At 42.3% G+C, this 12584-nt stretch overlaps 1 protein-coding gene across 7 annotated transcripts in view; it reads right to left on the reverse strand.

Annotated features, from left to right (window-relative positions):
* The window catches only part of COL13A1 (collagen type XIII alpha 1 chain), a 428454-nt gene that overhangs the window by 180798 nt on the left and 235072 nt on the right, over positions 1-12584 (reverse strand). For all 7 annotated transcript variants that reach the window (XM_069753227.1, XM_069753230.1, XM_069753223.1 and 4 more), the window contains 3 exons: positions 10035-10070; positions 8764-8790; positions 7871-7906 (listed from right to left, as the gene is read on the reverse strand). In XM_069753227.1, coding sequence (XP_069609328.1) covers positions 7871-7906; positions 8764-8790; positions 10035-10070 — 99 coding nt within the window. The remainder of the gene's footprint in view (positions 1-7870; positions 7907-8763; positions 8791-10034; positions 10071-12584) is intronic.

Below are 12584 nucleotides of genomic sequence, written 5' to 3' on the forward strand. Positions count from 1 at the left end.
CACAGCGGCGTAGCCCACTGCAACGCCCTGTCCGACAATAAGGAAATTATAAAGCCCACCTTAGCCCGCTCTGTAGGGAAACGAGAGGCCAGAAGCTCGAGATGTATTGAGCACTGACTCACGAAACCCCTACAGGACTTACTGTCACCAGAAAATTTCTCTGGTAGCGGGAGGCGAGATAGCGTCGGTACAGGAGCGGCAGTGGACAAGGTAGCTGCAGCCACACTTGCAGCCTGAACAGCGACAGCAGTAACATCCACAGCTGAGGTTGAACGCTCAAGAGCCGCCAACCTTCCCTCCAGCTGCTGGATGTACCGCTGTAAACGCTGGTCGTCCGCCATTTTACTAGCCAGACCCTGGCGCTAGTATTCTGTTAGGACTGGCGGAACGCACCAAGACAGATGGTATAGATGCGTTCGCAGTCCGGGGTCCACCGTGCAGGTGAAAACCTGCTGCTAGCAATTAGCAGACTATATGGCGGTACACTAGAGTATACACGCGTGGGTTAACCTCACCCAGCATGAAAGAAGCAATCCTGTTAAGGCACAGGACCGCGGTACCGCACCTAAAGCACGAGCAAGTAGTCAGCGAACTCAACCCCAACTGGGATTGAAGTCCGATTAGACCCTTGCTGGCGCAACACCGCAACTGGGTGTGAAATGAAACAGAAGAGCATGCAGTGCCGCACTGACGAACGCTACTAACCACCCAGGCTGGGGTAAGGAAAGCACAGAGGAAGTGCACGGCGCCGTACTGGCGGTCACAGCAACTGGACGCTATAATGTGTGACTAGTGCTGTAGGATAAGTCGGGCGCTAGGTAGCAGCCATACACCTTCCGCGAACAGTCATACTATAGGGTAGGGGTATCCAAGGACGACTTGCACTCACAACATACACACATTAGCAATTGTTTGACAATACTAGCGCATGGCCGTGCGGTCATGCGCAGTTTATATAGCAGCAGCACAGGAAGTGGCCACAGCACTTTTGCCCTTCTAGGACCTGCCAAGAGGACCAATGGAATGTGCTGCAGAGCCTGAGCACATGACCCTCGATCTCCAACGGGAGACCTTACGCTGGGCATGCTCAGTACGTGCAGACAAGGACTTAGTCCCAGAGAAGTCCGCTCGCTGCTGACCAGCACAGACTTTAATAGCAGAGACTGGAGAAGCAGCAGTAACTCTCAGAACAGAGTGAGAATGAGCAAGACGCTGGGACTGACGTCCTTGCTGAGCAGACTCCACTGCGGCTGGACAAGAATGGGAGACCGCAGCGGAGGTGGCTCGAGATTCCCCCTGTGCAGAAGCGGGAACTCGACCCCTAACACATACCTAGTGAAAACTGATAAAAGCCACTTGAACGTGAGAAAAAATGACTCATGAGTCAATAGTTCCCAAATTCTTTTATTGCTAATCTTTCCTCAATGAACAAGTGTAGCATAAAAAAAATGTATTCCGTTCTGTAGGCACTATTACATTGTGTGTCCAGTTCAAGATTAAAAATTTGGTGAAATTCAGTAAAATAACTATTCCCCTATATTGCGTAAATCAGCAAGTTGATGACCATACTTTTACTAGCTGTTCTCTACTGCTCACTGCCTGTTTTTGATGTACTCTACTGACATTTTCCTCTACTATATGCACCTTTCTGCTTATTACCTATCAGTATCGGACCGTATCACCTTGGGCCCACAAATGGAAATCATTCCTGAGGCAGACAATGCAACTGTATAGAATTGATACAGGACCGCCAATTGCATGGTAAAATACGCTAATATTATTGCAGAATATCAAACATAATGTTATTAAATGGAAACTGTCATCTGATTCATACTGCCTGACCCACAGGGAATATGAATCCGACACTGGCTGTGTATATTTTACTTTTAAACCTTGCAACATTCAGAGAAAACATACTTTTAAAAGCTTTCCAGGTAACCAAAAAATCTAACGGTTTGATTCCTCAAACTATAGTAGATTTCCACTGATGTAATGTCTTATGTTGCTTGGCCCAAACAAGTCTCTACTTGTTTGTGCTCCTCCATAGTGACTTCTTCCCAGCGATTTGACCATAAAGGCCATTTGTTGCAGTCTCCTCTGGACACTTGATGTTGAGATGTATCACTATCTGCTACTTGATGTCTGTTCATCATTTTGACAACTATTTTCCAAGGTGCTGTCAATTTGCAGTTTCTGAGGCAAGTAACGCTGATGTACTTATCCTGTGCAGCAGAGGTAATTCTTTGGGTTACTTTTCCTGGGGCGGTCTTCATGAGAGCCAGTTTCATCAAGACTTTCATAACTTTACTTAAGGATACCTTCAATGTTGTAGCCTATTTCCAGACTGACTAACATTCATATCTTATATTAAAGACAGACTGATGTTACTCTTAACTTTGTTGAGTGGTTCTAGCCATATTCTAGCTTAGAAAAATTGTGGAATAAGACTCATCACTGTGTGGAACTTTACAGCTACAACATCCCGGGAAAACACACCTGATGGTCTCAAACACTTTCAGAAGGCCAGTGATTTCACAAATTAACTCTTGATGAGATACACCTGTTCACTGGAAGCTATTCCATGTCATTACCTGATAATGCTGCCTGATAGAATGCCAAGGCTGAATAAATCTAGTCATCAGAGTAAAAGGGGAGTACTTCTAGAAATCTATGGTTTAACACATACTTTGGTTTGCTTCACAAATGTTTATTTACTCCATGTTTCTATATGTATTCATTTGTGTTTGCTACCTTCAGTCTAAATCTACAATGTGTATATTTCTTTTAATAACAAGGAAAATCACTGCATAAACACGCAATTCCAAACTTTTGACTGGTACGTTATTTAGCTTTTATTTTAATACTTCATAATCACCCCCTTTTCCCACTGAATAAATAAAAAATATCTTTAAAAAGTCCAAACATGGAAAATATAATATTTATCCGCTGATGAACACCATAAAAAAGCCATAACAATTGGTGTTTTTCTTTCAGCGTATCCTCAAAAAATGAATATAATGTGATCATAAGGTTAAATGTACCGAAAAATAATACTAATAAAACTAAAGCAAGCCTTCTAGCTACTCAATTGATAAAAAAAAAAAAAAGGTAAGGCTCTGACAAAAACACACATTTATTTAAACCAAAATAATATTGTAAAATACTGTAAGTATTGTCGTAACATAAAGACCTGCCGGATGGAGAAGACACATTGCCAGTTATTCACTATTCAAGTGTTCCAGTGAAAGTGTTCTATATATCTGGGAACTTGTCTTATCTGGGGACGTGTTTCAATAGGTGGGTGGCAGCAGATCCTTCTACTTCCTGAGTGGTCACTCTAAGTGTGAAAGTATACACCAACTTCACTGACTGGTAGAGCCAGCTCTAAATATAAGATGCTGCTCGCCACTAGTGCTATACAGTGGGGCAAAAAAGTATTTAGTCAGTCAGCAATAGTGCAAGTTCCACCACTTAAAAAGATGAGAAGCGTCTGTAATTTACATCATAGGTAGACCTCAACTATGGGAGACAAACTGAGAAAAAAAAATCCAGAAAATCACATTGTCTGTTTTTTTAACATTTTTTTTTGCATTTTATGGTGGAAAATAAGTATTTGGTCAGAAACAAAATTTCATCTCAATACTTTGTAATATATCCTTTGTTGGCAATGACAGAGGTCAAACGTTTTCTGTAAGTCTTCACAAGGTTGCCACACACTGTTGTTGGTATGTTGGCCCATTCCTCCATGCAGATCTCCTCTAGAGCAGTGATGTTTTTGGCTTTTCGCTTGGCAACACGGACTTTCAACTCCCTCCAAAGGTTTTCTATAGGGTTGAGATCTGGAGACTGGCTAGGCCACTCCAGGACCTTGAAATGCTTCTTACGAAGCCACTCCTTCATTGCCCTGGCGGTGTGCTTTGGATCATTGTCATGTTGAAAGACCCAGCCACGTTTCATCTTCAATGCCCTTGCTGATGGAAGGAGGTTTGCACTCAAAATCTCACAATACATGGCCCCATTCATTCTTTCATGTACCCGGATCAGTCGTCCTGGCCCCTTTGCAGAGAAACAGCCCCAAAGCATGATGTTTCCACCACCATGCTTTACAGTAGGTATGGTGTTTGATGGATGCAACTCAGTATTCTTTTTCCTCCAAACACGACAAGTTGTGTTTCTACCAAACAGTTCCAGTTTGGTTTCATCAGACCATAGGACATTCTCCCAAAACTCCTCTGGATCATCCAAATGCTCTCTAGCAAACTTCAGACGGGCCCGGACATGTACTGGCTTAAGCAGTGGGACACGTCTGGCACTGCATGATCTGAGTCCATGGTGGCGTAGTGTGTTACTTATGGTAGGCCTTGTTACATTGGTCCCAGCTCTCTGCAGTTCATTCACTAGGCCCCCCCGCGTGGTTCTGGGATTTTTGCTCATCGTTCTTGTGATCATTCTGACCCCACGGGGTGGGATTTTGCGTGGAGCCCCAGATCGAGGGAGATTATCAGTGGTCTTGTATGTCTTCCATTTTCTAATTATTGCTCCCACTGTTGATTTCTTCACTCCAAGCTGGTTGGCTATTGCAGATTCAGTCTTCCCAGCCTGGTGCAGGGCTACAATTTTGTTTCTGGTGTCCTTTGACAGCTCTTTGGTCTTCACCATAGTGGAGTTTGGAGTCAGACTGTTTGAGGGTGTGCACAGGTGTCTTTTTATACTGATAACAAGTTTAAACAGGTGTCATTACTACAGGTAATGAGTGGAGGAAAGAGGAGACTCTTAAAGAAGAAGTTACAGGTCTGTGAGAGCCAGAAATCTTGATTGTTTGTTTCTGACCAAATACTTATTTTCCACCATAAAATGCAAAAAAAATGTTAAAAAAACAGACAATGTGATTTTCTGGATTTTTTTTTCTCAGTTTGACTCCCATAGTTGAGGTCTACCTATGATGTAAATTACAGACGCCTCTCATCTTTTTAAGTGGTGGAACTTGCACTATTGCTGACTGACTAAATACTTTTTTGCCCCACTGTATGTACAGTACTGTTATTTACCTGTACTAACAGGTAATTGCTAATTATCTGCCTATTCTGCTCTGCCACACTCTCTCTGATCAGTGTGGTTGTGGACCACTCATGGTGATGATTCTTCTGCTTCCTGGGATGTCACGTCAACAAATTTGTCTAAATCTGTGTTAGTGAGCACTTCTCCTTTGCTGAGATAATCCATCCACCTCACAAGAGTGTCATATCAAGATGCTGATTAGACAGCATGATTATTGCACAGGTGTGCCTTAAGGTACCTTCACACATAACGATATTGTTAACGATATCGTTGCTTTTTGTGACGTAGCAACGATATCGTTAAGGAAATCGTTCTATGTGACAGCGACCAACGATCAGGCCCCTGCTGGGAGATCGTTGGTCGCTGAGGAAAGTCCAGAACTTTATTTCGTCGCTGGACTCCCTGCAGACATCGCTGGATCGGCATGTGTGACACCGATCCAGCGATGTCTTCACTGGTAACCATGATAAACATCGGGTCACTAAGTGCAGGGCCGCGCTTAGTAACCCGATGTTTACCCTGGTTACCAGCGTAAAAGTAAAAAAAACAAACACTACATACTTACCTACCGCTGTCTGTCCCCGGCGCTCTGCTTCTCTGCACTCCTCCTGTACTGGCTGTAAGCGTCGGTCAGCCGGAAAGCAGAGCGGTGACGTCACCGCTCTGCTTTCCGGCCGATGTGCTCACAGCCAGTGCAGGAGGAGTGCAGAGAAGCACAGCGCCGGGGACAGACAGCGGTAGGTAAGTATGTAGTGTTTGTTTTTTTTACTTTTACGCTGGTAACCAGGGTAAACATCGGGTTACTAAGCGCGGCCCTGCGCTTAGTAACCCGATGTTTACCCTGGTTACCCGGGGACCTCGGGATCGTTGGTCGCTGGAGAGCTGTCTGTGTGACAGCTCTCCAGCGACCAAACAGCGACACTGCAGCGATCGACATCGTTGTCGGTATCGCTGCAGTGTCGCTGAGTGTGAAGGTACCTTTAGGCTGGCCAAAATAAAGTAAAACACCTCTCTGAAATGTGAATTGTTGCAGTATTGGTGGTGTCCAGGGATCAGAACACCAGTCAGTATCTGGTGTGACCAACAATTGCCTCACGCAGTGCAACACATCTCCTTCACATAGGGTTGATCAGATTATTGATTGTGGCCTGTGGAATGTTGGTCCACTTTAAAGGGAATCTGTCACCCCTCAAATCGAAGGTGAGCTAAGCCCACCAGCATCACGGGCTTTTCTACAGCATTCTGTAAAGCTGTAGATAAGCCCCTGATGTATCCTGAAAGATGAGAAAAAGAGGTTAGATTATACTCACCCAGGGGGGTGGTCTTGGTCCGGTTCTGGTCCGATGGGCGTTGCGGTCCGGTCTGGGACCTCCCATCTTCATATGATGATGTCCTCTTCTTGTATTCATGCTGTGGCTCCGGCGCAGGCATACTTTGCCTGCCCTGTTGAGGGCAGAGCAAAGTACTGCAGTGCGCAGGTGCCGGGAAAGGTCAGAGAGGCCCAGCACCTGCGCACTGCAGTACTTTGCTCTGCCCTCTTACAGGGCAGACAAAGTACGCCTGCGCCGGAGCCTCAGCCTGAAGACAAGATGACAACATCATTGTAAGAAGAATGGAGGCCCTGGACCGGACCGCAACGCCCATCGGACCAGAACCGGACCGAGGCCGCCCCCTTGGGTGAGTATAATCTAACCTCTTTTTCTCATCTTTAAGGATACATCAGAGGCTTATCTACAGCATTACGGAATGCTGTAGATAAGCCCCTGATGCTGGTGGGCTTAGCTCACCTTCATTTTTGGGGGTGACCGCTTCCCTTTAATGACCACATTGATAGTAGTCAAGACTGTAAATTCGGGGATTTCTGCATGTTATTTTCATGCTCATTACTGAGTACATTGAGATGATCTAAAACATTGGTTTCCATTTTTTCATAATTATAATATCATTTGTATTATCTATTATCATCATGTCTATCCTGTGACTTCTATAAATCCACGACTTTTCCTTCTTGGTGTTGCAATTTCATTGTTGAGGAGTGTATATTGTATTGTCCAAACCAGCCATAGCAGAATGAACCAACCATTTCGACACCATTTGAGGGTCTATTTTACTTTTAGAGCTCGTCCACACCAGCGCATACATTGGTTGAGTACCATCTGACTTTTTAGCGGATAAAACTCAGACCATTATTATTCAATCGGGCAGTGCTGATGCATGACTTTTTCACTGACAGAATTAGCGGAAAAAAATAGCAGCATGTTGCAATTTCACTTTGAAATCAGATAGTAATCAGCCATTCAAGTATATGGATGCGTGGCAATCATTAAACTGCACTCGGATGACAATTTCCGAAGACTCGCACAATGGAGAAGATGAAGAAATTGTGTTCTCCATTATCTCGTCTCAGTGTGCTCTGAATCTCTTGTCTGAGAAAATCAGATCACTCTATGCTGACACTGATCAGAGTTTGATCAGAGTGTCCTTTGCATCAGCCAATTTCTGCTGGATGAGAGAATATATGGCCATCTGGCCATAGCGTTAGTTGGCAATTTGTATGTAGAGATCTGTAAGAATCCCTGATACTCCTATCAACACAAAACTGATTTACAGCTCCCAGGAACTTTTTCTGGCTTTTACATGTAAGGACTTTCTCTTTATGCTTTAATTTTTATGTATTTCTCCATACTCCAATGAGTTGTGTTCACAAACTACAATAATTTTAAGATGCAATGTTCTTATTAGGAACGAGGGAATATTATAACTTGAGGGACCACTGAGAGTATATACAGTTTCAGTCCTTTTATAGACTTACCATATCACCTTTTTCCCCTTTTTGTCCAGGATGACCCTATAATGTGAAGAACATAACATGAGTAATATGGTCACAGTGAAATATGTTGGTGTAACATAACCCGTCACGACAGCTACATTTACAATTCCAAATACATGTAACTTAAAGATCTTCCACTGAGATGACATTATGATGTTCTGCAATTCTGAAAGTCACCGGGTGGTATAGCAAGTAATAATCCGTTTGTTTATTTTAACCTCACTCATTTGGGTAGAGTACAATTGGCGTCCTGTGGGCTCGCTCTCTCTGACCTTGTCACTTGAGTTATTAGGACTGAGTTATGCAGCTTATTTACGGAGTGACAACTTATAGCAGAGAGCTGCAGAAAGGTATAAAATGGTTTGTTAACATCAGAAGTAGGGCAGTAAATATTGATTAGGACCGAGCGGCCGGTTTCCCAGGTGGTGTCAGTGGAAATGTTTCACTTTTGCATGCACCATGTCGTACTTCATGCAAAGCGTCAAGAGTTTGGATGCTACAAGTATTAGTGCACCGCATATCATGCCGCACGATGAGATCAGCTTGGAGGCAGCCGTGCAAAAGGTTCAGAAGCTGCAATGTAAAATAACTAGAATTGTTCTGAACAAACATCCTAGAGAACACACGATGCCACACTCATGGTGCTAATTCTGGAGTGGAATTTCATGCCCACTAAGTGACCCCACTGTCCAAGTGACATTTTTTGGATACTCAATACTTGCAGCAATAACCTTGGGGGTATAGTTCCATCATAAAAGTTACTGTAGAAGGGTGGGAAGTTTGGTAAAAAGATTTCCCACAAGCTAAGACCATTGCTACCACAAATGACTAGTATCATATTCTACATATACTGACTAAGCAATTAAGACACTTACAGACTTGCCGTCTAATCCTATCGGGCCCTGAAATACAAATAAAAGATAAATATGAACACGTACAGGTCTCACCATTTACGCACCATATAGAAGGGAGCTGAGATGTGTACCCAGAAGATGTCACATAAGGATTAATACAGTATATTAAACCAAAAACAACCATTTACTTACAGCCTGACAACCATATAGCAATCACATTCCCACTGAGGTTAAATGATGACAGTTTTAAAATATTTCATTTTACGGGGTTGTACGAAATTACTAAAAATGTTTGCTATTTTCAGAAATAATGCTATTTTTGCCCCTTTGGAGATGTCTGCACACAACCAACAAGGAAAGGTGCTGTCTTTACATAAAAGGAGAAATCTATTTTTCTGAGGCTAGATTTACACCTAGTGCGTAAGTATACGTTTTTTTTTTCTTCATACTGTAAATAACAGCATGTTCTACTGATTAACGTTTCATTGGATTGTCACTGAGTTACATTGTGAAAAGCAGCATACAGGTCTACTTATGCCGAATTTGCCTTATATACAGTAGGTATAGGTATCCGGCAAAGATACGGGACTGTGTTCTGTTGTAATAATATATGAGTTGTGCAGAATGCTGTAAAAAAAAACTAGAATTCATCTTTATGACAAAAACTTAGTGTGAACTGTGACCTAAGCCTATTCTGGACAACGCATTTAATGCAAAGTGAAGGTTGAAATAATCAAAGAAATCATAATAAATAAGCACATGGATCAATCAATGAATCTAATACATAAACATTTGAAAAACATCCAAGTGCCACAAAAGGAATTCTGTTACTTGTCCAGTAAATAAAACTGTCATCATGCTCAATGAAAATGTGCACATTAAGATAGAAAGTTAATCACACCAATGTGATTTTGCAAAGCATGTTCTAATCACACCAATGTTTATTCCCTTCACTTTTTCAATGCAACCATGCAATAAAGGCAAGGAATCAATAAAATCCACAATGGGGTTATGTAGAATTGGGAATGAATATATATGGATCACAGTGTTGTTCATGGTTAGAAAACATCAGCAAGCATTCGATAGGTGGCCATGGTCATAAAAAGTACGGTAGTTTTTCCAGCTTTGCGCCAATACCTTACCATATTTACCTAGCACAGAGATGTCACATGAAATGCATTTATACTGTAAGATTCCTGTCCCTGATATTATAACACATCAAATATCGACCACAAACAGAAATGTTTGCCTGCTCGTTAATTATATTGATTCTGGCTTCAGTGGTGACTTACGGGGAATCCTGGAAAACCTCGCGTTCCTGGCTGGCCCTGTTAATAGAAATGAGATATTAGATTGCCTCTGATTCAGTTGTATTAAAGCACTGTAAGATGTGTCTAATTAAAGCACAGGTTCAACATTTTGGAGAATTGACATCAAAATATACTTAACTTCTAAATCCATTGCATGTAAATCTAATTCCAATTTAGAGTCTGACTGATTAATTGAGTCCGTGGACAGGGGTCTTTTATAAAGGTGACTATGTAACTCTACGTTCAGACTAGCGTTGTGCTAGTGTGCGTCGGGTTAGCGTCGGGCGACGCACGCGTCATGCGCCCCTATGTTTAACACGGGGGACGCATGCGTTTTTGTTTGTTGCGTTTGGCGACGCATGCGTCTTTTTTGCCGCAAGCGTTGGACCAAGAAAACGCAACAAGTTGCATTTTTCTTGCGTCCGATTTTCAGCAAAAAACGACGCACGCATCGCAAAACGCAGCGTTTTTGCGTGCGTTTTGCCGCGTTTTTGCGTGCGTCGTGCGTTGCGTCGCCGACGCAGCGGCGCACAACATTTGTCTGAATGTAGCCTAAGACAGCAGTCTTTACTGCAGGTAACGAGCTGATTAGGAGCGTCTAACTGGTCTGTAGGAGCAGTACTTATTTCTCACTGCAAAATGCAAATAAACTGATATAATTTATACAATGTGATTTTCTGGATTTTATTTTTGACATTCTATCTCTCAATGTTAAAATTAACCTACCCTTAAAATGATAGACTGTTCATGTTTTTGTCAGTGTGCAAACTTGCAAAATCAGCAAGGGATCAAATACTCATTCCCCCCACTGTATATTAAAGATTGGCAATCAATATAAAAGTACTGGACAATCCATTTAAATAGTTCCCGAGGAATCAAGTTTATTCCTATTTATGTTGCTGCCAATCGTACTTTTAGGATAACAGAAATAACAAGATTTGAATCATTCATCATGAGCTGACACATTGCCACTGGTCATTCGTTAACCAGGAAAGTGTACTGGTTTCTGGGCTACAAACCCTTCCCAATCCCTCCCTCTGTTCCTGATTGACAGCTCCAGCAGTCTTCTGCTAAGGTGAAGACACAGCATAATACTGTACCTCTGATCGCTAATGGTTAAGTAAGAACAGAAACGATATGCGGCTCCACTACTTCCTACGAGAGCATGGGCTAGATGGCTATATCTCAACCAAGATTTTTGGCTTTAAAAGAAGACGAGGACTGCAGATACAGCAGCAATCTAGCCTAATCTAGAGTCTGGAGAAGCAATGTTATCCTTGATCAGGGAAATGTCTGGGCTTCCCGACTGAATACCCACCACAATTCTAACCTTTTGTTTTGGTCTACTACTTGTTATTTCCTATAGAATTTCTAAATGTGAATAGAGCCATGCTTGTATTGCCACCTTTTCATTCCTGGTGGCACAAAACAGGACACCATTCTCGAGATACATTTTGGGTTTCAGATGTACAGCCATCAGACATTCATGGCACATTCTGTAGATAAGCCACAAATATCCAAGATGGAAAGCCCCTTTTCTTTATTATCCTGTTAGCATCAGTGACATCTAATATATAATTGCCTAGAATACTACTTCCTGCAATTTGTGCCAACTTCCGTGGCTTTGTCCGAAGCTAATGTCCGGAGCTAATGTCCAGAGCTAATGTCCGGAGATAAGTGACGTCAACAGTGTCCAGTGTCTGATTGGTTGCCGCCTGCTGCGAGCGACCAATCAGAAACGTGCCGTACTGTGACACACTCCGCCCGCCATTTTGGTGTGATTTTTGAATTTTTACCTCACAGCAAGTTTCTACTGCGTGGAGGCGGGCCCAGTGACGTTGCTCTTCAAGCTCCTGCCGAATTTCGGCAAAAAAATGATAATACCATTTACCAAAACTATATATATTTAGTTGTGAAGTGGTTCAGTGACATTTTCACACCAATTTTGAACTTTTGTTTGGTGTTTTCGCCATATACTGCCTATTATTTTTGTTCTTTCTTACTATTATTTATTAATTGTATTATTCTTACATTTGAATAAATAAAGTATATATGGATTCTAGACTCCCGATTCTTTAGAATCGGGCTGCCATCTAGTTATACATATTATTGTGGTAATTAACAACTGGAATAGTTTACATTGTAATCACTTTCTGTGCATAAAAGAAGAGAGTAAACAATCTCTACAATATTTATTAGGAACGCCATTGTCCTGATTACTTGTCTAATGCATTTATTATTGTTACTCTTGTTATTACTTCATGAGCTGCAGTAAACACTGTTCATGTCACCCATGGAGAGGACAAGCTAATCGCTCACATAAATGGAGCTACACTCATTTGGAAGCTAGCTGTTTATACTGTTCTGTTATTACCCCTCATCAGACTCATTTGTCATGAATTAGCTGCTATTAAATAATGAATTCAAGACAAAAGGTCCAAGATGAAATCTTGGGGGAAGGTGATCCTTCTGTCTAGGCAGCAGTCATTATGTCCATTTGAACACCAAGCTCTGTGGAGATATTGTGCCTTC

This window comes from Ranitomeya imitator, chromosome 2, assembly GCF_032444005.1.
Source record: "Ranitomeya imitator isolate aRanImi1 chromosome 2, aRanImi1.pri, whole genome shotgun sequence".
In the NCBI taxonomy this organism is placed as follows: Eukaryota; Metazoa; Chordata; class Amphibia; order Anura; family Dendrobatidae; genus Ranitomeya; species Ranitomeya imitator.